The sequence below is a fragment of the Trichosurus vulpecula genome, chromosome 8, assembly GCF_011100635.1.
Source record: "Trichosurus vulpecula isolate mTriVul1 chromosome 8, mTriVul1.pri, whole genome shotgun sequence".
In the NCBI taxonomy this organism is placed as follows: Eukaryota; Metazoa; Chordata; class Mammalia; order Diprotodontia; family Phalangeridae; genus Trichosurus; species Trichosurus vulpecula.
The window spans coordinates 232715196-232741906 of NC_050580.1; the positions used below are offsets into that span (position 1 = coordinate 232715196).

The 26711-nt window shown below is 36.8% G+C and overlaps 1 protein-coding gene across 3 annotated transcripts in view; it reads left to right on the forward strand.

The window, feature by feature from the left end:
* Positions 1-26711, forward strand: part of GPATCH2L (G-patch domain containing 2 like) — a 71672-nt gene that overhangs the window by 27223 nt on the left and 17738 nt on the right. For all 3 annotated transcript variants that reach the window (XR_005008979.1, XM_036735773.1, XM_036735772.1), the window contains exon 9: positions 25100-25194. Coding sequence is in view for 2 of the 3 variants with exons in the window: in XM_036735773.1 (XP_036591668.1) it covers positions 25100-25194 (95 nt within the window). In the remaining variant the exon portion in view is untranslated. The remainder of the gene's footprint in view (positions 1-25099; positions 25195-26711) is intronic.

Consider the following 26711-nt stretch of genomic DNA (forward strand, 5'->3'; position numbering starts at 1 on the left):
CTTTAAAAAGCTGTGCTGCACAGCACTTGTGTTTCTTCTCTGTGTATCTCATTAGTCACATCATTATCTTCTGTTTCTTGCTGATCAGTACTGGTGGCTAGGAGGTGGGAACATGAAGAAGTCTAGGCTGTACTCGTGGGCACACCAAACTATAGAGCAACATTGTATATTGCTTCACATACTTGGCATTGGCTGAAGGCTAAGGAGAATGAATATAGATGATGTTATCTCTATTTTTCTCTCACTCCTAAATACCATTCCTTCTTTGTTAATCATTTGATAAGCACGCGTAGCCTCCGTGAAACCTTTAGGAAATATGAACGATAAAACACTGAACCTTCCAGGCCATCTTTTACTTTCTTGAAATAATGTATGTGTCTTTTCTCTGTAGAGTCTTTTAAGGAGGAGGTTTCTAGCCAATGAAGCACTTTCCAGCTCCTCTTGAGGCCAGATAGACAGAATTTAATATCAGCTGTTGAGACTGTGGACTTCAGGTATAGGTAGAAGATATTTTTTTTGGGTACATGCTTGGCACTGAGGAGAGCTGGTCTTAGGATAGAGCTTTGCCTTTTTTTCTGCCTCATTTTGTATGTAGTGGGGAAAGATTTCATTCAAAGCATCTGGGCAGCATGGGAATTTCACACCCATCATTAGAATGGTTTTTTGTATGTGTGGTGACTGTGTTATCATTAGTGGTATAATTTTATTTTGCGAAGAGAGAAGTGTTTCCTGTTTTATCACAGCATTCCCTGAGGACAGTTGGTGTATTAATTTGCTGTATTGCCTCCTGGCTGTTCCCAAGCTGTTTTCCTCTTCATCTTGGAATTTTTAATGGCCCTGGTGCCTCTTGGGAGGAATGCAAGGAAGAGTACCTCAGGGAGTGCTTCCCTTTTTTCACATGCCTATAATTACTCTCCTTTAAGAGCACAAAGAATTTGATAATCATGCTTAGGCTATGAAGGTTTCCTCCTTTCAGGCTGCTGAGCAGAGTTGGCTCCTGCGTGGACTACTTTAATTCCAATTTCCTAAACATTTGACAACTGTAAAGGTTTTTCAACATCTGCACAGCAGACAGCATCCTACAGGTGTACAGCTAGTTTAAGGATCATTGATGGTCTGAGGATTCTTCAAGTTGTTCAAGGAATGTGATGTCAATATTTTTGAAAGCATAGTGTTTATCATTTTGTTTTGAAGGAAAGACTATTGATGAACAAATTAGTAAAAATTTTAAACTGACTTCCTTATCTTATAAAATGACTGCAGTGAAAATGGGTTGGGAGATGGTCTGATCTGTGGTTTTTTGCTCTAAGAGAGCTATAGTTTTAGTTAAAAAAAAAGATGGGGCAAGCGGTTTGATCACATATCTTGTGTTGCCATAGATGTTTCATTGTTTTTGACAAAGATGCTTCATGCCTTGATCGATGGAGGAAGTAAATTTTATAGTTGATGTTAGCTGTGTAGCGTACTTTGTGTTTTTAGGTAGTAGTTTTAGTTCTGTGTAGGAGACTGTATGTTTCATATAGTCATTTTTGATTCTTTGAATTAAAGATTTAGTTTAAATTTGATTTAAAGCCTAGAGGAGGATAATTTCTGTCAATTCAATTTGTTGCCGGTCTTTGGTTGACTCTTTAGCTTCTTAGTTGCTTGTACCATTATACAGTGGTTAGAGTGCCAATAAATAGGGATTGGGGAAGTAGTCGATATTATCCATATAGGAGATGCAGTGATTAGTATTTTGAATTTAGAAGATTTCTTTTAAATGTGGAAGTGCTTGGCTGTTAATGTTGAATATAGAGGCTCTTCATAAGGGCATGATAAAGCTGGAGAAAAAAGTATTGTTGTACTTAGACTGTAGTGGCTTAAGGATATTGGCATTAAGGAAGGATAGTACCACCCTGTCTGGGAAAATAAAAAAAAAATAAGACCAACACCTACCTATCTCTTTATGTTGAAGAAGAGATAGTCTTAATTTTTTTCTTATTTTGTGAGTGTTCCATTAAGTTTTATCCAGCTCAGTAACCTTTTTAATACTTGGGTGAAAATTTTATAGTAAACCTTTATAGACTTTTCGTTTAGTCTTAGCCCCCAAATCACAAAGGACATCTGTAACTTCTTACCTTATGTAGATGAACTTCCCCCTTTCTAAAGAGGCTTGGTTGGTATTCCCCTCAAAGAAGTCTGATGTTTCCAATTTTCACCAGATTGCAGGATCATACATCTAGTGCAGAAAAGGACCTTAGATTATTATCCTGTCCATTCTTCTCAATTTATAGATAAGGTACCTGAGTCCCAGTGAAGTTAAGTGACTTGTTCAGGGTACTAAGTAACAGAGCTAGAATTCCAGCTCAAGTCCTCTGATGGAAATTCAGTACACTTTCTACTCTGCCATGCTGCCTCTTTTAGTTCCCTCAATCCTGTGTTCACAACCAGCTGCCAGACCTGGTAAACTCACACAGTGCATGGAGACTTGTTTTCTAATTGTTTTGTGAAGAGTTCCGTATCTTCAGCCACTGTCTGACTGACTAGGCGTTGGCTGCCAGCGGTGCCTAGAAAACACATCTATTGCTTTTTTTTTTTAAGAGTAACTTTGTGAAGGGTAAGAAGAAATAGAATGTCTTTGCCTGTTAGGTTGGGTGTCTTCTTATTGTTGTTCATGGGTGGTCTTATTTTTTCAGTGCTAAAAAATGCTGAAATGTGATTTTTTTTTACTATATCTTTTTATAGTTTATTTTACTTGGTTATTTTGGTGAAACAATTATGATGCCATGAGGTTTTCACTTTTTAAGTGTTTTGAGCCATGTGCTGAGTTGTGTACAACTAGCTTACAGAAAATTGAATATGAGGTAAAACAAAGCTATAATAGCACACACAAATACTAACTGCATATACTTTTCATTGCTGAAGACTAACTGATTGTGGGAGGAAGTCTTCCTGATGGAATGTAAGCTCATTGAGGGTGGGACTCTTCCATTTGTCCTTTATCTCCAGGTCCTAGCATAGTGCCTGACACATTGTAGGTTCTTAATAAATAGCTGTTGTTTTTTATTTTATTTTATTTTTATTTTTGAGAACTCTTATTTGAGAATTTGATTATTGGTTTGATTTGATCCTTAAAATAACACGCCCCTGAGCCGTGGGACAAATTTTCAGAGTGCATAGATGACTCCAAAGATTACTGTTTATGAAGATATCTGATTTATTGATTTCACAAACATTTATTTAACATTTGTAATGTGCCAGGCAGTGGGCTAAGTCTTAGGGATACAAAGAAGGTCTCTAGATTATGACTGTTTGGTTAAAACATGCATGTGAGACTTGGGTTCGACAAGACTGAGTTTATTGTAATTCAGTTTGTTTTTTTCTTCTGTCATTTATCCTATATGTATTTTGTTTGTACATAGTTGTTTGCATGTTGCCTTCCTCATTAGACTGTGAGCTCCTTGAAAGTATTGACTGTTATTTCCTTTCTTTCTATCCCTAATACTTAGCACTGTGTGTAGCATATAGTAAGCATTTAATAACTACTTATTGGCTTGACTTTTATATGCAAAAGCTTTTTTCACTTTCATAATTGAAATGACCTTTTTTATTTTGTGATTGCCGCTGTTGCTTGTTTGGTTAAGGGTTCTCCCCTAACCATGGCTCTGAAAGGTGCCTAATTAGTTCTCTTGAATTTTTAAAATATGACCATTACTATTGAAGTTCTGGATCTGTTGTAAAGTGCCACACTGCTTTCTAGTTTTCCAGTGAATTCCTGTCAAACGAGAATTCTTCCCCAAGTAATTTATATTCTCAGGTTTATTGCATGCTTAGCTATTGAGTTCATTTGTTTTTCTTTCTTCCTTATCTAGTTTTATCCACTAATCTAATTCTTTAACCAGTACCGAATAGTTTTTAAATTGTTTTTATTGGATAACTTAAAAGTATGGAAATTCTATACTCCCTTCATTTTTCCTTTTTTTTCCATTATTTGCCCTGAAGTTGCGGACTTTTTGTTCTTCCAAATGAATTTCGTTATTATTTTGCCTAGCTATATAAAGTATTCCCTTGGTAGTTTAATGTTATGATGTTGATAACAGTAATAATAATAACTGCCATTTAGTTAAAACTTTTAAGGTTTGCAAAGCACTTTACATACATTATTTTGTTTGGTCCTTGCAACTCTGTCTGGTAAATTGATATTATCCTTATTTTATAGAAGAGAATGCTGAAGCTGATAGCAGTGAAATGAGCTTACCCAAGGTCATACTACTAAGAAGTGTCTAGAGGCAGGATTTGAACTCACTAGAAATTCTGTTGATTTTTGGGACTTTATTTTGTATGCTGCTGCTTTACTAAGGCTACTATTTGTTTCTTTGATAATTCTGAAAGCTGTTCTGAAAGCTGTCCTAAATAAATTATCTTGTTATCAGTGAATAGGGAAAGTTTTGTTTCTTTTTTGCTTATCTTTATGCCTTTCTTTGCTATTGCTAACATTTCTAGAACGGTGTCAAATAACAGTGGGGAAAAGGTCCTTCTTGCTTTACTCATGTATTGTAAAAGCTTGTAGTGTTTCCTTTTATCTGTGTTGTTAGCTTTATGTGTGTGTGTGTGTTATATGTATTATATATTACATATAATCATGTTAAAATGCCCTTCTATGGCTGTTTTGTAGGATTTTTAAATGTACTTTATCAAAAGCTTTTTCCTACATTTTAAAAATTTAATCATGGTTTAGATTGTTTAGTTTTTAATATAAGCAATTATGTTAATTGTTTTCCTGATGTTGAACCATTATTATACCATGCTTGGCATAATAAGGCCAACCTGATCATAATGAATAATTTTTTGGATATTTATTGTAGTCTTTTTGCCAGTATTTTGTTTTAAGATTTTTGACTTCATCAATATGGTTTGTAGTTCTCTTTATTTTGTCCTCTCCTGACTTAGTTATTATGACTATATTTGTTTCATAAAAGGAGTTCCATAGAGTGTTTTATTTCCCTTAAGTTTTCCTTATAACTTTGATAGGATTCTTTTATAAATATAATGTTGGTTTTATTTGTTTTTTGGAGGGGGTGGGTAGGTAAGTGTAGTTCCTTCATGGCTAGTTGGATTTCCTTTTCCAAAATGGGTTTAAGAGCTTTATTTGTTGTTTTGTCAATTTGGGGATTTTATGTATTTGTAGCTAAAGTATTTTAAATTTTTAGTTTTCTCATCATTTGACTTTATATAGTAGATTCTCATTCTTTTTATTTGTTGTGCTTTCATCTTATTTTTAAGTTTGTTAATTTGATTTTCATCCCTTTTTAAAATCAGATTAAACTAAAAGTTTATCAGTTTTGTTGGACTTGTCAACAAGGGCCCCTTCATAGATTTTTCAAAGAACCAGCTTTTATTTTTTTTTTATCATTTCTTTAAGTTTTTAGTTCTATAGTTTCAATCACATAGCACCATTTATTCTGCCTTCAATGTGTCAGGCACTATGTTAGGCACTGGAGATACAAAGACAAAAATGAAACAATTCCTAATCTCAAAGAATTTTTATTTTATAGAGAGAGGCAACCTGTACATATATATTTATGTATGTATGCATAATATAAATACAAGATAGTTGTGGAGGTATAGGGTACTAGCTGTTGGGGAAATCAGGAAAAGAGATCAGGAAAAGATGGTGTTTGAAGAAGGAACGTGAGGTATTCTATTAGGTGGAGTTGAGGAAGAATACTTTGCATTGGGGATGGTTATTCAGAGGCATGGAAATGGTAGATGTTCCTTTGTGAAGAACAAGACAAGGCCAGTTTGATAGGATCATAGATTGTATTCAGGGGAGTAATATATGAAGAGGCTGGAAAGTTGGTTGGAGCCAAGTTAAGAAGGGCTTTAAAAGCTGAGCAATAGAGTTTATACTTGATCCTAGAGTTAATGGGGAGTCCATGGTGTTTATTGAGTAGTGGAGTGACATGGGTCAGATTTGTGCTTAAGGAAAATCACTTTGGTAGCTGAGTAGAGGATGAATTGGAATTTGGAGAATCTTGAGGCAGGGTGATCAATTAGGAGTCCATTTCAGTACTCTAGTTAAGACATAAGGAAAGCTTGAAATAAGATGCTAGATGTGTGAATAGAGGGAAGGAATCAGATTTGATAGATATGGTGGAGATAGAAAGGATAGGATTTGGCAATTGATCAGGTATATGGAGTGAAGGAGAATGAAGAGTCAAAGATAAGGCCATCATGGTTAGGAATCTGGGAGACTGGAAGGATGGAGGTGAGCTTTTCAGAAATAGGGAAGTTTAGTAGAGCAATGGGTTTTGATGGAAAGAGAATGAGGTCTATTTTGGGTATATTGAATTTGAGAAATCTTTAGAATATCCAGTGTGAAATATCAAAGAGGCAGCTTGGTGATATAGCCTTGAAGTGTGAATCTGGATATATAGATTTGGGATAACTAAACACATGAGAACCAGTGAAGTTACTGAGACAAAGCGTAGAGAGAGAGTAGAAGAGTGCCCATGGCAGAGCCTTAGGTACACACACAGGTGTGTTTTGGGGTAAGAGATAGTTAAGGGGTATGATATGGATGATGAGCCAGGAAAAAAGACTAAGAAGTCACATGGATAGGAGAACCAGGAGGGAGAAACATTATAGAAACAAGAAAAGAGAGAATCCCAGGGGAGAGAGTAATTGATAATATCAAATGCTGCAGAAACATGAAGAAGGATGGAGAGTGAGAAAAGACCACTGGATTTGGCATTTAAGAGATAGTTTAATTTTGTAGAGATAAATTTCAGTTGGGTAATCAGGTTCATCCATATTGTAAAGGATTAAGGAAAGTGAGTAAAAGAAAATGAAGTTGGTGAGTACAAATAGTTTTTCCTGGGAATTGGGCTGAGAAGGGAAGGGAGGAAAGTATGATATGTTATGATTGTCTTGAGGGGGATGGTAGGACCCAGTAAAAGTTTTTTTTTTTTTAATTGGGAGAAAATTGGGAAAGGAATTAATATGTAGATAGGAATAGTGAAGATTAGAGAAAGTAGGGGTGTTCATTTAGGGGCTGATCTGCTGCTGAAGACTAGGGAGGATGGGGTTCAAGGTCACATGTAGAGGGATTGGTCTTGGCAAGGAGGAAAGCCACTTCATTACTAGAGAATGTAGGAAAGGAAGACAATGAAGGATGATGGTTAAAGGGTTTTGTGGTGAGGAGATGAGGGAGCTCATGGCAAAGGGGTCTTAATTTTCTCATTAAAGTAAGAGGCAAGGTTTCTTGGATTGTTTTAAATGCTCTGTTTGGTGAAGGTGAGGGAAGGTTAGGATATCTTCTGTGGTGAATGGAATAGGAATTAATTAGGAGGAAATGAAGGATTACCATGGTGAAATTCAGGTTAGATAAAATTTGTAAGGTACCTAGTCAGCTCAGTAGCATGTTGCATGATGTCGTCCAGTTCCACTTATCTCTGTTCAGTTTATCTGTTTTTCCTGTAATCTTCATAATTTCTTTATTTTCTTGTTTTTAATTGCATATTCAATTCATTAATCCTTTTTTTTCTTTCCTTTAGTTTATGTTCTCGAGAATATAATTTTTCTACTGAAGATTGCTTTAGCTGATCCAAGAAGTTTTGACATATTGTCTCATTATCATTCTCTGTTATATAGTTACTAATAGTTTTTGTGATTTGTTTTTGGACCTACTCATCATCTAGGATGTCATTAGTAAGCTTTCATTTTGGTCTGGATCTTTTACTTGTGATGTCTGTGTTAATTACTCTTTTTATTATGTTGTGGTCTATAAAGAATATTTAGCATTTATTTTAACTTCCGTTCCCCAGTAAATGATCTCTTTTTATAAAGGTACTAAATGGTGCATGTTCTTTCATGATCCCAATTGGAAGATTCCATAAATCTTTTACCTCCAAATTCTCCAACAGTTTATTCATTTCTGTCTTTTTATTTTTGTCTTTCTGTTAGATTTATTACACTTTTGTTATGTTCATTGTGGATTTTTTTTGGTCATGAACTCTTCCCCATCTCCATAGATCTGATAGATAACTTCTTCCATGCTGTATTAATTTGCTTATGATTTCACCTTTTATGCCTAAATTATTTACCCATTTTGAGCTTATCTTAATTTACAGGGTGCAATTTTGGTTTGTGCCTCATTTCTGTCAGACTATTTTCTAGTTTCCCCAACAGTTTTTGTCAAATAGTGAGTTATTACCCCAGAAACTGGGATCTTTTGGTTTATCAGATGCCAGATTTGTTGTTGTTGCTATTCAGTTGTTTAGTCATGTCCAACTCTTTGTGACTCCATGGACCACAGCATGCCTGGCCCTTCTATTCTCCACTGTTTCCCACAGTCTGTTCAAGCTCATGTTCATTGCTTCCATGACACTATCTACCCATCTCATCCTTTGCTGTCTTCTTCTCCCTTCAATCTTTTCCAGCATCAGGGTATTTTCCAGTGAGTCCCCTCTTCTCATTATGTGGCTAAAGTATTTACACTTAAGCTTCAGTATTTGTCCTTCTAATGAATAGTCTGAATTAACTTCTTTAAGTATTGATTGATTTGATCTCCTGGCTGTCCAAAGGACTTTCGAAAGTCTTCTCCAGCACTACAATTCAAAATTGTTGATTCTGCAGTGTTTAGCTTTCCACCTCTCACAGCCATACTGGAAAAACCATAGCTTTGACTATATGGACCTTTGCTGGCAAGATTATGTCTCTGCTTTTGAGTATGTTGCCCAGATTTGCCATAGCTTTTCTTCCAAGGAGGAAGCATCTTTTAATTTCATGGCTGCAGTCTCTGTCTGCAGTGATCTTTGAGGCCGAGAGTATAAAATCTGACACTGCTCACATTTCTTCTCCCTCTGTTTGCCAGGAAGTGATGGGACCAGTTGCCATGATCTTAGTTTTTTTTAATGTTAAATTTCAGTCCAGCTTTTAAACTCTCCACTTTCGGGTGAGGTTTCTTAATTCTTCTTTCAAGAGGTTTCTTAATTCTCGTTCACTTTTTGCCATCACAGTGGTAGTATCTGCATATCTGATAGGTGTTTATATTTCTCCTGCCCACCTTAATTTCAGCTTTTGATTCGTCCAGCCTAGCATTTTGCACAATGTCCTCTACATATAAGTTAAGTAAGGTGACAGTATGTAGCCTTGTCATATTCCTTTCCCAATCTTAAACCAATGAGTTGTTTCATGTTCAGTTCTAACTGTTGCTTCTTGATCCACATACAGGTTCCTCAGTAGATAAGTAAGATGATCTGGTATTCCTCTTTCTGTAAGAACTTGCCACATGTTGTTGTGATCCACACAGACAATAGTTTCTGTGCTCATTTGCTTCCGTGTGTTGTGTACCTAATCTATTCCATTGATCAACCACCCTATTTTTTTTTCTTTATTGTTTTAATGATTGTTTTAATGATCATAGCTTTGTAGTATAGTTTTAAGATGTGTCTCGTGTTGCTAGGCCTCCTTCCTTCATATTTTTTCATTGATCACTTTGATATTCATGAGCTTTTGTTCCTTCAGTGAATTTTGTTAATATTTTTTTTTCTAGCTCTGTTCTTTGGTAATTCTTTGGTAGTTTGACAGGGCACTGATTTTGTGTGTGTGTGTGTGTAGTTTTAATTTACGTTGTTGTAATCATTGTATATTTTGTTTTCTTCACTCTGTGTCAGTTCATGTACATCTTTCCATGCTTCTCTGTATTCATTACATAGGTTATTTCTTATAGTACCATAATACTCCTTTACATTCATGTGCCGCAAATTGTTTCCTATTCCCCAGTTGATGGTCATCTAACTTATTTTCATTTCTTTGCTATCACAAAAAAGTACTGCTATAAATATTTTGGTGTATAGTGAGATTTCTTCTTATTGATGGCTTCTTTTGGTTATAAGCCTAGTAAATAGAGTTTGGTTCAAAGGGTATGGACATTTTAGGTATTTTATTTGCATACTTCTAAATTGTTTTCTAAGATGGTCATACCATTTGATAGCTCTACCAACAGTGTATTAGGGTGCCTATCACTGCATAACACCTCCAAAATTGACTACAGACAGTTCTTGCAGTATATAAGTGGACTGTTCTACAGATCTTTATATGTAAAACCATTTTTACGTAATGTGAATTTGCCTGTGGATGTGGGCAGGGGAGAGAGGGAGCTGGCACATGGTTCAAGGACATGTTGGGGCCAGGAACAGAGAAGTGAGAACAAGAGGAGGAATACATAGGGGCCAGGGCCAGCTATAGGGGAGCTTGACCAGAACTGAGAGGAAGAGTATGCAGGGACAGACATATGGGAGATGGACACAGACACGGATAGAAGATGACTGGAGAGATGTGGTGGGGCTGGGGACAGATATGCAGTCCTTGAGTGGGACTTGGCATCAGTGGCAGTTTCTCCATGTGTCGGTTCTTCTACTTTCACTTGGTGGTTTTTTTTTTTAGTATTTTTTTTTTTTAGAATAAATGAATGGAGCATTTATTAGACACTTATGCTATACAAAACACTGTGATAAGCACTGGGAATACAAATAGAAAAGTAAGATGGTCCATGAACTCAAGGAGCTCACATTCTTTTTTTTTTTTTCTTTTTTTTCAATTTAATATATTTAGTTTTCAGCATTGATTTTCACAAGAGTTTGAATTACAAATTTTCTCCCCATTTCTACCCTCCCCCCCACTCCAAGATGGCGTATATTCTGGTTGCCCTGTTCCACAGTCAGCCTTCCCTTCTGTCACCCCACTCCCCTCCCATTCCCTTTTCCCTTTCTTTCTTGTAGGGCAAGATAAATTTCTACGCCCCATTGCTTGTGTATCTTATTTTCTAGTTGCGTGCAAAAACTTTTTTTTTTTTTCTTTTTGAACGTCTGTTTTTAAAACTTTGAGTTCCAAATTCTCTCCCCTCTTCCCTTCCCACCTACCCTCCCTAAGAAGTCAAGCAATTCAACATAGGCCACATGCGTATCATTATGTAAAACCCTTCCACAATACTTATGTTGTGAAAGACTCACTATATTTTGCTCCTTCCTAACCTATCTCCCTTTATTCAATTTTCTCCCTTGACCCTGTCCCCTTTCAAAAGTGTTTGTTTTTGATTACCTCCACCCCCATCTGCCCTCCCTTCTATCATCCCCCCTTTTTTTGTTTTTCCTTCTTCCTCCTTTTTTCCTGTGGGGTAAGTTACCCAATTGAGTATGTATGGTATTCACTCCTCAGGTCAGATCTGATGAGAGCAAGATTCACTCATTCCCCCTCACCTGACTTCTCTTCCCTTCCTACAGAACTGCTTTTTCTTGCCACTCTTATGCGAGATAATTTACCTCATTCTATCTCTCCCTGTCTCCCTCTCTCAGTATATTCCTCTCTCATCCCTTAATTTGATTTTATTTCTTTTAGATATCTTCCCTTCATCTTCAACTCACCCTGTGCCCTCTCTCTCTCTCTCTCTCTCTCTCTCTCTCTCTCTGTGTATATATATATATATATATATATATACACACACACATATATATATACACACACATATATATATACACACACACATATATATATCTATATATCTATATATATATATATATATATATATATGCATATTCCCTTCAGCTACCCTAATACTGAGGTCTCATGAATCATACACATCATCTTTTCATGTAGGAATGTAAACAAAACAGTTCAACTTTAGTAAGTCCCTTGCAATTTCTTTTTCTTGTTCTTTTTCTTGCTTACCTTTTCATGCTTCTCTTGATTTTTGTGTTTGAAAGTCAAATTTTCTATTCAGCTCTGGTCTTTTCACTGAGAAAGCTTGAAAGTCCTCTGTTTTATTGAAAATCCATATTTTGCCTCGGAGCATGATACTCAGTTTTGCTGGGTAGGTGATTCTTGGTTTTAATCCTAGCTCCATGGACCTCCAGAATATCGTATTCCAAGCCCTTCGATCTCTTAATGTAGAAGCTGTCACATTTTGGGTTACTCTGATTGTGTTTCCACAATACTCAAATTATTTGTTTCTGGCTACTTGCAATATTTTCTCCTTGATGTGGGAGCTCTGGAATTTGGCGACAATATTCCTAGGAGATTTCTTTTTGGGATCTGTTTGAGGAGGTGATCGGTGGACTCTTTCAATTTCTATTTTGCCCTGTGGCTCTAGAATATCAGGGCAGTTCTCCTTGATAATTTCTTGAAAGATGATATCTAGGCTCTTTTTTTGATCATGGCTTTCAGGTAGTGCAATAATTTTTAAATTATCTCTCCTGGATCTGTTTTCCAGGTCAGTGGTTTTTTCAATGAGATATTTTACATTGTCTTCCATTTTTTCATTCCTTTGTTTCTGTTTTATAATATCTTGATTTCTCATAAAGTCGCTAGCTTCTACTTGCTCCAGTCTAATTTTTAAGGTAGTATTTTCTTCTGTGGTCTTTTGGACCTCCTTTTTCATTTGGCTAATTCTGCCTTTCAAGGCATTCTTCTCCTCATTGGCTCTTTGGAACTCTTTTGCCACTTGAGTTAGTCTATTTTTTAAGGTGTTGTTTTCTTCAGTGTATTTTTCAGCATTTTTTTGGGTCTCCTTTAGCAAGTCATTGACTTGTTTTTCATGGTTTTCTCGCATCCTTCTCATTTCTCTTCCCAATTTTTCCTCTACTTCTCTAACTTGCTTTTCCAACTCCTTTTTGAGCTCTTCCATGGCCTGAGACCAGTTCATGTTTTTCTTGGAGGCTTTTGTTGTAGGCTCTTGGACTTTGTTGACTTCTTCTGGCTGTATGTTTTGGTCTTCTTTGTCACCAAAGTAAGATTCCAAAATCTGAGACTGAATCTGGGTGTGTTTTTGCTGCCTGGCCATATTCTGAACTAACTGTCTTGACCCTTGAGTTTTTCAGTGGGATATGACTGCTTGTAGACTAAAGAGTTCTGTGTTCCAAGCTTGGGGGGGATGCACCAGCTCTGCCACACCAGCACTCCTCCTTCCCCAAGAACCCCCAACCCGGACTGGACTTAGATCTTCAGCAGGCTCTGCACTCCTGCTCTGATCCACCACTTAATTCCTCCCACCAGGTGGGCCTGGGACCGGAAGCAACTGCAGCTGTAGTTCTGTAGCTGCCCCACCTCTTCTGCCTCTGGGGCGGTAGCCAAACAGAGAACTCCTTCCACTCCTGCAGCTTTTCCCACTAACCTTCTCTGTTGTCTTTGGTGTTTGTCGGTTGAGAAGTCTGGTAACTGCTGTAGCTCACTGATTCAGGGCTCTAGGGCACGCTCCACCCGGCGCCTGGTCTGGTTGGTCCGCGCCGCCCATGCTGGGCTCTGCTCTGCTCCCCTCCGCTTCCAGCTCCGTGCAGGATAGACCTCACCCAGAGACCATCCAGGCTGTCCTGGGCTGGAGTCCTGCTTCCCTCTGCTATTTTGTGGGTTCTGCAGTTCTAGAATTGGTTCAGAGCCATTTTTTGTAGGTTTTTGGAGGGACTCAGCAGGGAGCTCATGCTAGTCCCTGCTTTTCAGCTGCCATCTTGCAAGGAGCTCACATTCTCAGTATTTTTTATTTAAAAAAAAAAAAAAAGATTTATTTTTAGTTTACAACATTCATTTCCACAAGCTTTTGAGTGTTAAATTTTCCCCTCTCTCTCTTTCCTCCCTGCTAAGACGGTGTACAGTCTAGTATAGGCTCTACATATACTTCATATTAAACATGTTTTCATGTTAGTCATTTTATAAAGAAGAATTATAACCAATGGAATGAACCATGAGAAAGAAGAAACAAAACAAAATAAAAAAGAGAGAAAGCAAATAGTCTCCTTTGATCTGCATTCAGACTCCATAATTCTTTCTTTGGATGTGGACAGAATTTTCCATCATGAGCTTTTGGGAGTTGTCTTAGAACCTTGCATTGCTGAGAAGAGCCAAGTCTATCAAAGTTAGTCATCACACAATGGGGCTGTAACTTTGTACAATATTCTACTGGTTCTGCTCCCCTCCCTCAGCATCAGTTCATATAAGTCTTTCCAGGTTTTTCTGAAGTCAGCCTGTGGGGGAGTGGGTGGGAGGCCACAGAGTTCTGAGTTGAGGGGCAGGAGTTGAGAGAGAGGGAGCACGGTACTATACAGTAAACTTAACATAGATTTTTTTTTTTTTGGAGTGAGGATTTCTTTCAGAATTCTTTGAAGTTGAATTTGTGTAATTTGAATATGTGTAAATTTCTTTCAGAATTCTTTAAAGTTGAATTTGTGTAGTTGAAATGTATGTAAAGTTAGAACTTGTCTGTATTGCTATTTTTTGCATATTTTGCCAATTTTTAAGGTTTATGGTAAAACCTCAGGGTTATATTGATTTGCATTTTTCTTATTATTAGTGATTTGGAACATTTTTTCATGTGGTTGTGAGTACTTTGCAGTTCTTCTTTTGAGAAATGTTTGTTTATATCCTTTGACCACCTATTTGTTAGGCAACAGCTGTTGGTTGCATATGGGGTGTGTGTGTGTGTGTGTGTGTGTGTGTGTGTGTGTGTGTGAATTCTGTAAGATACCAAACCTTTCTTAGAGACATTGAATAAAAAAATTTTCCCATTCGACCATTTCAGTTCTTATCCTAGGTTCATTAATTTTGTCTGTGAAGAAGCTTTTCAGTTTCATATAATCAGAGTTATCTGTTTTTTATAATTGTTTGGTTTAGAATACGTCTTCTACCCATAACTGTGACACCTATATGATTTGCTTTTTGTCTAATTTTTTTAATAGTATGAACTTTAATATTAAAGTTGTATATTCATTTAGAATGTATTGTCAAATATGTTACAAGGTTTTGATCCAAGCCTAATTTTTTGCCAGACTGCTTTCCAGTTTACCCAGAAGTTTTTAATTAATAAGGAGTTTTTCTTATATAATTTATAGTTCAATAAGAGCCTAAAGAAAAAAAAATCTCCTTTTCCTGATAGAAATTGTCATAGGAGAATTCTATCCAACTTTTAAAGAACAATTACCCATACTTTACAAATTTTTCTCAAAAATAGAGAAATAAAGCATCTTACTTCCTTTTATGAGACAAATTTAGTCCTAATACCTAAACCAGGGAAGGATAAAATACAAAAGGAAACATATCATTAATCAGTATTGACTCAGAAACTTAAAACAAAATCCTATCAAAAAGCCTATGGCAATTTATCCAAGAAATCATTTATTAGAACCAAGTTTAATTTATACCAGGCATGCAAGGGTGGTTCAACATTAGGAAAACAATCAACATAATTAATCGTATTAAAAACGAAAACATCCAAAACTACATGATTATCTCACCAGATGCAAAAAAAGCCTTTGACAAAACACATCATGTTTTTGCTTTAAAAAAAACTCAACAAAGTATAGAAGGACCTTTTCTTTTTAAAAAAAAAATGTCATTTAAAACACCTATCTAAAACTAAAAGGAAGCAAGATATGCAATGAGGATTTACTAGAACCTCTTCCAGTAAATAAAGGAGTAAAGCAAGGGTTCCCATTGTCCCACTGTTATTTGATATGTTTCTAGAAATGCTAGAAACAACAATAGGACAAGAGAAAAAAATTAAAGGCATAAAGATAGGTAAAGAAGAGATAAAATTATCCCTACTTGTTGATATGATACACTTGGCTAGGGAATCAGCAAAGCTGCTAATTGAAGCAATAGCTTCAGCATGGTTGCAGGCTACAAAATAAACCCTCAAAAATCAATTGCACTTCCATATCATAATAATAAAATCAAAGAAGCAGTAATAAAAAGGGGAATCCTGACCCACATAATACCAAAAGGCATGAAATGTTTAGAGATCAATTTACTAAAGTATACAAAAGACATGCATAGATTCAATTATAAAATTTGTTTTGCCTTTTTATAGTCTTTTGTGACCCTTTTGGGTTTTCTTGGCAAAGATACTGGAGTGGTTTGCCATTTCCTTCTCTAGCTCATATTACAGATGAGGAAACTGAGGCAAACAGGGTAAAGTGACTTATCCAGGATCACAGCCATTAAGTGTTTGAGGCTTGATTTGAACTCAGGAAGATGAGTCTTCCTTACTCCAGGCCTGACACTATCCACTAAACCACCTAGCTGCCATTGAAGTGTTCCTTTAAGAAATAGCTGGAGGAATATTCGGTGTCATCAATGGGCTGCACCAATGTAATAAAAATGACAGTACTACCAAAGTTAATCTACACTTTTAATATTATACCAATCAGATTACCAAGGGTTAATAGAACTTGATAAAATAACAAAATTCATTTGGAAAAACAAAAGACCGAGCGTATCAAGGGAAATGATAAAAAGAAGTAGGGATGAAGAGAGAATAGCACTTCTAGACCATACTATGTTATAAAGGATCAGTCATTAGTGAGCTTCCTCTTCTAACCTGTTTCTGTGTTGTTGTCTTTATGAATATAAATATAAATCTCACCTACCTTTTTTTCTGCTAAGTCTCACTCTTAACCGAACCAGTTCATGAGGGAATCACTCTTCAACAGAATCATTACTGTGTAGTAGAAATCGCCCTAGGTCTTGGATCATATGAGTCAGTCTCAGGCAAGCCCTCACCATGATCATTCTCCTTCTCAAAGGCCATGCTATCACATGTTTAATTGTTTAAGATCACTTACCCCACCCTTCCCTGCCTATTCTGGGTGCCATTTTCTCTTAGGAGCTTGCCCATGAAGACAAAATAGTCTGTGAGGAGGTTGCTTCTTAATGCACACACTTTCCCTAGACTAAACTCATCATGAAGTTTCCATGTTTTAATCCAGACATATACTTAATCCCCATGGGAGAGGCGTGCTCCTCAGTGCCATACCCCTTTATAGTTCCCAGTCTCAGTCCCTCACCTCTGCTGCTTCTCTTATTCATTCACAGCACCCCATCTTGCTGAGAGACTGTAGGAATCACCATCTCTTCACTGTTTTCTCATGGAATTAGGGTATATCACTCATTCCCCTCTGTCCCACACTTCTCCTTCCTTTACTTATGCAGCCTCCTATAGCAACTTTGTTTCTGCTAAGACAAAAGACATAGATTCACCTGTAATGAGGAGGGGCAGCTGTCATGGGATTTAATCCTTGGATGTTTGTTTATCTTCTTTTCTCATATATTTTAAGTTCTATTTAAGTCTTCGTTGTAGCCTTTTTATCCTTTGATGATCCCTCCTTATCCTTTCTCTCACCCTACTGTTCATTCTTCCCCCTCCCCCTCAAACCTCCAAATAGGAGATGTTGTTACTTGTTCTTTCCTTGATAGCTTTACTTGTCTTTCTTATATCCCAGTTGCTTGAGGTCTTTGTAAGTTGAATATTCTTCTCACTTTTGTTTTTCTATTTTGCAGAAATTCCTCAGATGCCTGTTTTGTTTAAAATGAATGATTGCAGGATATGTCATGCGGGGTTGTTTGGTGCCTGTACTTTTGGAATGTATGATTCCACTTTATTATGCGGTTTTTTTTTGTGGCTATGGAATAATCCTGTATTATTTGAATTTCCTTTCCTTCATATTTAAGTCTTTTTGCTGCTTGCAAAATTTGTTGCTTATTTTTGACATTATTAAATTTAACCACTGTTTCTCTAGCATTTGAACTGCAGGGCTTTTTTCTTCCTTTTTTTTCCTCATGGTGATCTGGTATATCTCAATCGACAATTTGTTATCTGTATCCACAAGTTCTGGACAATTTTCTTGCACTATTTCCTGTGTTATGGTATTGTCATATTCTTTTGGGAGAACTTCAATCTTTTAGTTATCTCTGTTCATCCTATCTTCAAGGTCAATCACTTTGACTTGTATGGAATTCATATATTTTTTTAATACTGTTGCCTGTTGTTTTTCTTCTCTCAAATTTTCCTTGAATATTTTTGTTTTCTCGATCTGTTAATCTTTCATTTCTTTAGAGGTAATATCTATCTTGGATGCACTTTTCCTAATCTTTTAATTGTGTTTTTAAATTCTCTAACGAAAGCTCCAATTTCTCACCTATTTTCTTAATTTCTTCTTTTGTAGATTTTATTTCCCTTTTGAACCATTCTGAATTTCTTCTTGTTCCATGTTCTCTGAGGAGCCTGCAGGAGTCTTTTATCAGGCACTGGTGCATCACCTTCCTTCATATAATAATATCTATTAAGAGATCCTTTTGTTCTCTTTAAGATTTTACTCATTCTTCCTTATGGTTTTAGGATCTTCTCTTGTTTTGTCTGTGTAGCTGGGCTTTTATTTAGGCTTTTTCTCTTGAAATTTTTGGTGTTTCAGCCTTTTTTTTTATTCTGTCACTTCCTGATCCCTCCTTCCCTGCTGATGAGTAGATTCCCAAGGATGGTCTACAAAGTTGCCCTCAGCCTCCTCTTATTGGGGAACGTGGAGGTTGCTAACCTGTATCTTTGCCTTATATAACTCCTGGGGGCGCAGCTTCGGGGTCCCTATCCATTATTTACATGTGCTCTTGCTGAAAATGTGTGATGACTGGTAGAGAGAGGTGCTGAGTGAGCTCACTTGAATACGAAACTCTGCTTGTTTTAGGTCAGGGCTGTCCAAAGTGTGGCCTGCCTACAAACATAGAAATTTACATAAATGCTTTAGTAAACAGCTGAGCTCCCGCAGAGCTCTCACTAAGATGGCAAATCAGAATGTATTGTCTGTTGTTTCGATAAAAACCAAAGGTTGGACAGCCCTGTTTTTAGGTAACTCACATATGATTTCTCCTTTTGAGGGATTATTTTCTGCAATAGCCTTTTCACAGGTCTCCCTGGTTATGTTTTCTTTCTCTTGTCTATACTCTGTACAGCTACTAAAATAATGCACAGACCTGATCATATCAATAAGAAGTTCACGACTGAATGTAACTTTACAACTTACAAGATTATTTCTTTAAATAGCCTGATGTGGCGAAGAGTAGTGCAAGCACTATTGAGGAATTGAGGTGCAGTCACCACTAATCAGTGGCAGAGCTCATATTTGAACCCCAGGTCTAGTATTCTTTCTATTGCACTTTCTCTCCAAGTCCTCCTCTGCTTAAAAAAAAAATCTCACATAGCTCCTTTTTGCCTGCCTAGGAAGTTTCAGATTCCTATTACAGCCCTATCTCATTCTCTTACTATCCAAATTAGACTACTTACTATTCTCTTTGCTTTCCTGATACCATGCTTTCTTCTATACTGTTAACAAATGAGATTATATATGTAAAGCACTTTACAAACCTTAAGGTGCCATATAAATGCCAGCTATTATTATTATTATTTTATTATCTACAGTTGAAGTGTGGTCTTCCCCATTTTTGCCTGTTAAATTCTTTTTTATCCTTTAAAATACAACTAAAATGTTACTTTCTCTAAGAATACTTTCCTGTCTTCCACTGGTGCTTCTCTCTTTTGAACTCAAAGTAGTTTGTACTTCTTTAATATGCTAACCATGTATCATTTTATAACATAGACAACTGTGTATATGTCATACATGTACCTCATTTTCTTCTAAACTTTAAGCTTCATGAGGGTAGAGAGATACAGTGGTCATTTGGTAAATATTTGCGGCATAGCTCACCTAAGAATTTAAATTAAAGTAGTGCATTCATTAAATTATTTATTGGATTAAATTATAATAGGAGAGGTATTGAAGAAGGAAATAGAAATATATAATGTGTTGGCAACATTTCAGGACCTTAAACAGACTTTAAATTGTTTAACATTTGGTAATTGGCTTTGATCAAGAAGTGATATAGTTGAAAAGGGTTTGAGCTTTCTGTATATTTCTGAAATGCTTTGGGTGCATGTTTTCTGTTAACTTCAGTAGCCACCCTGAATTGCTCAAAGTCTCACTGCTCACTTGAAGAGATAAGAATATATCATCGTTTAAAAAACAAAACAAAGCACTTTGTTGTTTACAGTTGTATCTGACCCCTTTGGGGTTTTCCTGCAAAGACACTGGAATGGTTTGCTGTTTCCTTCTCCAGCTCATTTTGCAGATGAGGATAGTGAGGTAAGCAGGGTTAAGGTGACTTGCTCAGTGTGTCCGAGGCTGGGTTTGAACTCAGGTCTTCCTGACTCTAGGCCTAGCACTCTATCCGCTGAGCCACCTCAGCTGCCTCTTAGGCAAGCAGAGGTTAAGTGACTTGCCAAGAGTCACACAGGTAGTAAGTGTCTGAGACTGAATTTGAACTCAGATCTTTCTGACTTCAGGTCCAGCTTTCTGTCCACAGAGCCCTGCCTGTCCCTGCCTCACACATAGTAGGCACTTAATAAATGCTTGTCCCTGTCCCTTCCCTCTTCCCTTTTCTATGTGTTATCTTCTTCCATTAGAATGCAAGTTTGAGAGCTAGCTGGGCTGCTGGGTGGCTCAAAGGATAGAGTGCTGGGCCTGGAGTCAGGAAGACCTGGGTTCAAATCTGGCCTCAGACCTTACTAGCTGTGTGACCCTGGGCAAGGGCAAGTCACTTACTAGCACATACTAGCTGTGTGACCCTGGGCAAGTCACTTAACCCTGTTTGCCTCAGTTTTCTCATCTGTAAAATGAGCTGGAGAAGGAAATGGCAAACCACTCTAGTATCTTTGTCAAGAAAACCCCCAAAAGGGTCACAAAGATTTGGACATGACTGAAAAAAAACCCATCATTCCATATTTCATAGATTTGAATTATTCAGATTCTGTTGGTGACATGAATCAAGTCCATGACATGCCCTGATCTGAACTTGGTGTCCACTAACATGAAAAGGCTATTTATAGAGAGATTTTAGGAATAAGTGAATTGTAGTTAGAGACTGCTGTGGGTCAAATTTGAATAAACTAGAATACCGTTCAAGTGTTTTTCTATTGTTACAGGGTACCTCTCTAATTGTTAAAGTTTTCCTTTCTTATTTGCTCCTAGTGTCTTAGGCCCAGATCCTTCTGTGTGTATGAGTTAATAAGAATCCGATGCTTACTGTAATGTTTGTTACTTAGTGCTAAAAATAAATGTTAATTGATGTTGAAGATAAGTCAACAAAGAAAACAGTGTATTGAGGTCCTCAGAAAAGCAAGTTTATTCATGATAGTAGCCATAATTACAGGTATCTTGGTGTGGGTATGTAAGCTCCTTTTCTCTTCTGACACAAAATATGAGTTCTTTTAATGACTTTTCCAAAATTATTGGCTTTAAAAACAACAACGGTATAACAATGCCCAAGGTACCTTGGCATAGTGAATATATATAAGCTACTTTTTATCATTAGAAGTGACCAAAACATCTCTTATTCTTAATCTAAAAAACAAAGTCATTTTAGTTCCTCTTTGCTGATGTTGGTACTATAAATAAGCACATTTGTCCAAAATATTTTCTTCAGAAGTACGTACTTGCCCTAGAGATACAGTCATCTGGTACCTACTTTCCTAAGCAATAATGCAGTTTTAATAGCTCACCTGATCTTCAGTTTCCTGGAGTCAAATATAAAATATAAATATTGTGTGTGTGTACATTTTCAATGAATTGTTAATAATCTGCACCACTCATCCTGTCATTTGTTTTTTGCTGTTTGTCTAAAGCAGTTATTTAAAGTGCGGAATTTTACTTATTGCTTTTGTAGCTTAATTTTATTCTGCAAATTATATGGCCAAATAGTTTCTTCCAGAGAGGTTTGCCACCTCCTTAGGGAAGTCACCAGTCCAACTTCATGTCCTTATTCAGCTATGAAATAAGCCGTTGTCACAATCTGTAGGAGGTTTCCCCAAATTTCATCAATCTCCTTTCTACCTCTTCCCTTCTGAAAGTGATTTCTACGTCACGTTTTTTTTTTTTTTTTTTTTTGTTTTTGTTTTTTTTTTTGGAGCACGGAAGGCAGGGCAGTTGGAATTAAGTGACTTGCCCAAGGTCATGCAGCTAGTAAGTGTGTCAAGTGTCTGAGGTTGGATTTAAATTTAGGTCCTCCTGACTCCAGGGCCGGTGCTCTACTCACTGTGCCACCTAGCTGCCCCTACCTCACATTTTCTTATGCCAGTCCGTCTGGACTTATCCTATGTTCCTCTCACATTCAACTTTTTTTCATACTTATTTGCATGTATGTCTTATCCTTCCTATTAGATAGTAGGCTCCTTAAGTTCAGGAACTATGCTTCAAAAAAAAATACCCAAAACAAGTACTTTATTTCCAGTGCTTTGCCTGTGTAGGTGTTTGATAAATGTTTGAGCTGAGTTAAATTGAATTTTTCACTCAGTAACATCATTAGATGCTGAAACAGGAATCAGGTAGTACAGTGGAAAGAGCACTGGCTCAGAATGAATCAGAAGACCTGGGTTCAAATCCCACCTCCAGCACTGTGTGACTTAGACAAGTCTTCTTTAAACTACTTGGACCTCACATTCCTTATCTACAAAATGGAAGCTGGAGTAGACGTTTCTCGATGTTCCTTCCGGCTCTAGCTCTATGAGCCTGTGTTTCTAAGATGCAAAGAAAATTAAATAAAAACTAAAGGGCCAATACCTCCCATTTTGGAATATTTTCTAAATTCGTGTCCATTATATGGCCTCTTTTTTAAAATGAAGCTTTATTCCTTGGTTTGCTTTAGGACTCAGAAGTTATTCTGGGTCTTAGAATCTGGGGCAAAGGTATTTCCAGAAAGATTATTCAGTATTATTTAATGTCATGTATGTTTGTAGGTGGGGAGTATTTTGTTCTGGTGGAAAGAACATTAGTTTTTGAGTCAAGCTTTTCTTCTGACTTATAAATTCGTGTGGCTGAGAGGCAACTTGCTTCTCTCCGAGTAAAGTGGAGATAGTAATATTTGAAATTATCTCAAAGCATTGTTATGGGAAAGCATTTGATGAAGTTTAGTGATATGTCAACATGAATTTTTATATTAATCATCCCCTAATGCCTAGTACCATGTTTCGCAGATAGTAAATATTTAAAATAAATGACAGTTGAATAAATTAACTGTACTCTAAATTGTGTTGAGAACCTTTTTAATAATTTAATTGGCTTTGGGATGTTATCTTTAAAAGAGTTTAAAATTTGAGGAGTGTTTTTGCTATAAATATATATATTTGGCAGTTCCATAGTATTCAAGCCTCATTTTCTTCCCATGTTTCCCTCTTTTTGTCTCTATCCCTGTCTGTCTCTTTCTCAACATATATATATATATATATATATATATATATATATATAGAAAATTTAATTATATTACGTTACATTATGTGGTATATAATAATAATAATTTCTCTCCCTTTGTTCAGAGTGGCCAGGTCTATCATATGCTTAAACCAATTGGCCTCACTAACTGTTATAAAGAATGGCCAGTTCAGGAACATCAGAAAAGTGTTTGGAGAAAATGCAGATTACTACCTTTTTTATTTTAGCCCTCCTTAATTTTTTCTGCTTGTAGTTAACTGCTTGGGAATATTATTTAAGGTCAATAGTGAAAGGGTAGTCTTTTGTAGAGAAAGATATAGTTCAATCAAGTAGCAAAGAGAACAAATGTTTCAGTAAGCCAACTGGCAAGGAATACGTTTTAGAGATACATGATAGCTAAGCTAGACAGATAGAAGCAGTTTCTAGAGTACACAGTCTGCAAGTCAGATAGCCAAGCCAAGCAGTCTTTTGGCAAAAACCAACAGAAAAAAAAAGACCAAATTGGTCTTTGGCAGAGATTCTTTTGGTAGGTGGAAGGATTCTACAAATTGGGATTGGATTATAGAGCTTCCAATCACAGGGGAAAGAGCACTGAACCTTAGATATGGGATGATGTTCTAAATATCTAGTTCACCATACATTTGCAACAGAAAGGGATCTTAAAGGCCATCCAGTCCAGCATCCTCATTTGGCCCATAGAGACTAAAGTGACTTGTCTGCATTCACACAAGTAGTGAGTGGCAGAGTAAATCTAATACCTTTTTCTTGAAATTCTTTGAAGCCTTTGAAATTCTTCAGGACAAGTATCATCTGCCATTACCCTTCCCTTCTTCCCACTATCCTCAGGCTTCCCAACTTTAGGCTGAATAGCTCTAATTTCTTCTACCTTCATAGGTCATGATTTCCAGTCACTTCATCATCCTAGATGTTCTCCTCTTATTGTCAGTGTCCTTAATTAAATGTAGCACCTAGAATTGAACACAGTGTTCCAAATGTGGCTTACCAAATCACCTCTCTTGATTGGCATCCTATTAATTTCAGGCTCAACTAATGTTTTTAATTAAAAATTTTAAAAAGGAAAAAAATATTATTTAACTGCTGGTCTATAATAGGATAAAAAATGCATGTATTTGGAGGTAGGGGGGTTAAAAGTAACTACTGATACAATATTAGCAAATTCCTGTGTTCACATGGCATTAAACTTTTTATGTTTCTTCATTTGAGAATAGGTATTTCATTAATGATTTTAGAACATTTGTCTCTTTAGCTCTTATACCTAAAATCTTCATGAATATACATTATTATTTCAAAATGAATACTGTATACCTGGTACTCTGAAGTCAGGTGGTAAAGTTAGGATAAATGTATACTATTGGTGAAGTTATGGAATACCTTCAATTAATTCTGAATGGTCTTAGGCAGAAGTTTGATTAAAATTGGCAGAAGGACTGTACAAATTTTTCCATGTTCCATGATTCAGTTTAATCAATCAACTGGCATTTATTAAGCACTAACTAAGGGCCTGGCATTTTGTGTTAAATGGTGGCAAAAAAAGTATGAAATGGAAATGAAAAAATGCCCTAAGAACAAGGATGAATAAATACACAGTAACTTAAGGAGAGAGAGCTCACTAACAGCTCGGGAAGATCGAGGAAGGATTCTCACAGGAGGTGTTACATGAACCTGAGTCTTGAAGGAAGCTAGAGATCCTAAGAGAGTTGAAAAGGGACAACCTTTGCAAGAGCTTCCAGGGCAGAAGGCGGAGTGGTGAGTTTAGGGAGCAGTTAATAGACTGGGTTGGCTGAATTTTGTGTGAAAGGAGAAGAAGATGAAAAAAAATTGGGAAAGGTGGTAGTCAGATTGAGGCTGAAGGCTTTGCATTTATCCTAGAGATAATAAGGAATCACTGAAGATTTTTGAATAGGGAGTGAAATGATGGGGGCAAGTGTTAAGCTTCCAGTGTAAATGAACTTAATATCTTGCATTATAAGAACTGCTTTAATTTATAAGTTGATAGAGCCTTTATCTCTTTTTCTCATGTGCAGACAGGCAAATGTACACTTGGGACCACCATGTTCAAGGGACATAAAGAGGAAACGGAAACCTATGACCACAGCGTCTCTGTCCAGCTCAACTGCAGGTAAATTGGATTTGATTCTGAGTCTTCCCACTGTGTTCTGCAATAGATAAAATATTTGTGTTGTGGTGGAGGGATTAACTAATTGGGATAGTTTAAAGGTCTGTGCCTTTACTGTTTGCTTAATAGGTACAGTGTGCTTTACTTAGACCTGGAAATGACTCTGTTTTCTGAAAGATTCTGAACATCAGTTTTGGCAGATCCTGTCAGCCCAGGAAGGTTTTAATTACAGGCTGATGATAGATTTGTGTCAGCCATCTTAGGACCAACCTGATAGTAATAGCCTACATTTACGTTAGCACCTAATAATTTACAAAATTTTTTTAGAGAGTTGGTAAACAAGCATTTAAGTGCCTACCCTGAGGCACTTGAGTGCTGAGGATACGGAGACTACAGTGGAAGAACCTATGCCTACAGAGAGTTTACATTTTTTTGGGGAGAGAAAACATGTGCACATATAAGTATATGCAGAATAAATACAGGCTAGTTTGGGAGAGAGGACACTAGCAGTGGATTCAGGAAAGGCTGCATGATAGAAAGTGGAACTTGAGTTGAGTCTTGAAGTAATTAAACGTTTCTACAAAGCAGAGGGGGAGGAAGTTCGTCCCAGGCATGGTGGGAGATGGAGTATCATTTGTGAGGGAAAGCAAAAATGCTTATTTGAGAATTCTATAGAGTGAGGGAAAGGTAATCATATTTAATAAGTCTAGAAATGTAGATTGGGAGCAGATTTTGTGGGGCTTTGAAGGTCAGACAAAGGAGTTTAATCCTAAAAACAGTAGGGAACCCCTAGTGTTTATTGAGTAGGAGAGTAACACTTAAAGAAAACCACTGGTAGCTATGAGGAGGATAGATTGGAATGGGGAGAGATTGGGGGGTACAGAGACAATTTAGGAGACTATTATTGCCCAAGGAAGTCATGCTTGAACTAATAATGTTATGGCTGTGGGAGAAATGAAAAGAAGTCAGATGCTAGAGATGTGAAGGTGGAAATAAATTGAATGGATATGTACAGTGTGGGAGACAGAGGAGTCAGGGGAATAATGCTGAGGTTAAAATGTTGGTACCCTGGATTGTAACAGGGAAGTATATAGGAGAGCTGAATTTTTTGGGAGAAAGATAGTCTTTTGTACATGTTGAGTTTGGGATCTGAATGGATATCTAGTTTGAATTGTCTAGTAGACAGCTTAATTGGTGGTGTGGAACTGAAGCTCAGGAGAGAGGCTAGGGCTGGACTTACGGATCATGTAGTCTTCTCATGGGAATTTATAGGAGCTGATGATGTCACTAAGTGAGGGAGTATAGATGGAGAACAGAAGAGGGCTCAGGCCAGAGCCTTGGGATGCATCATAGTTAAGGGCTGTGATTTGGGTTATGCTCCATCAGAGGAGACTGAAAAGAAATCAAGACAAGCAGGAGGAGAATCAAGAGACAGCAGTGTCACAAAAAACCAGAGGGGAGAAGAGGTATCCATGAAGAGAGAGTGGTCAATGTTTTAAAATGCTACAGTCAATCAGTCA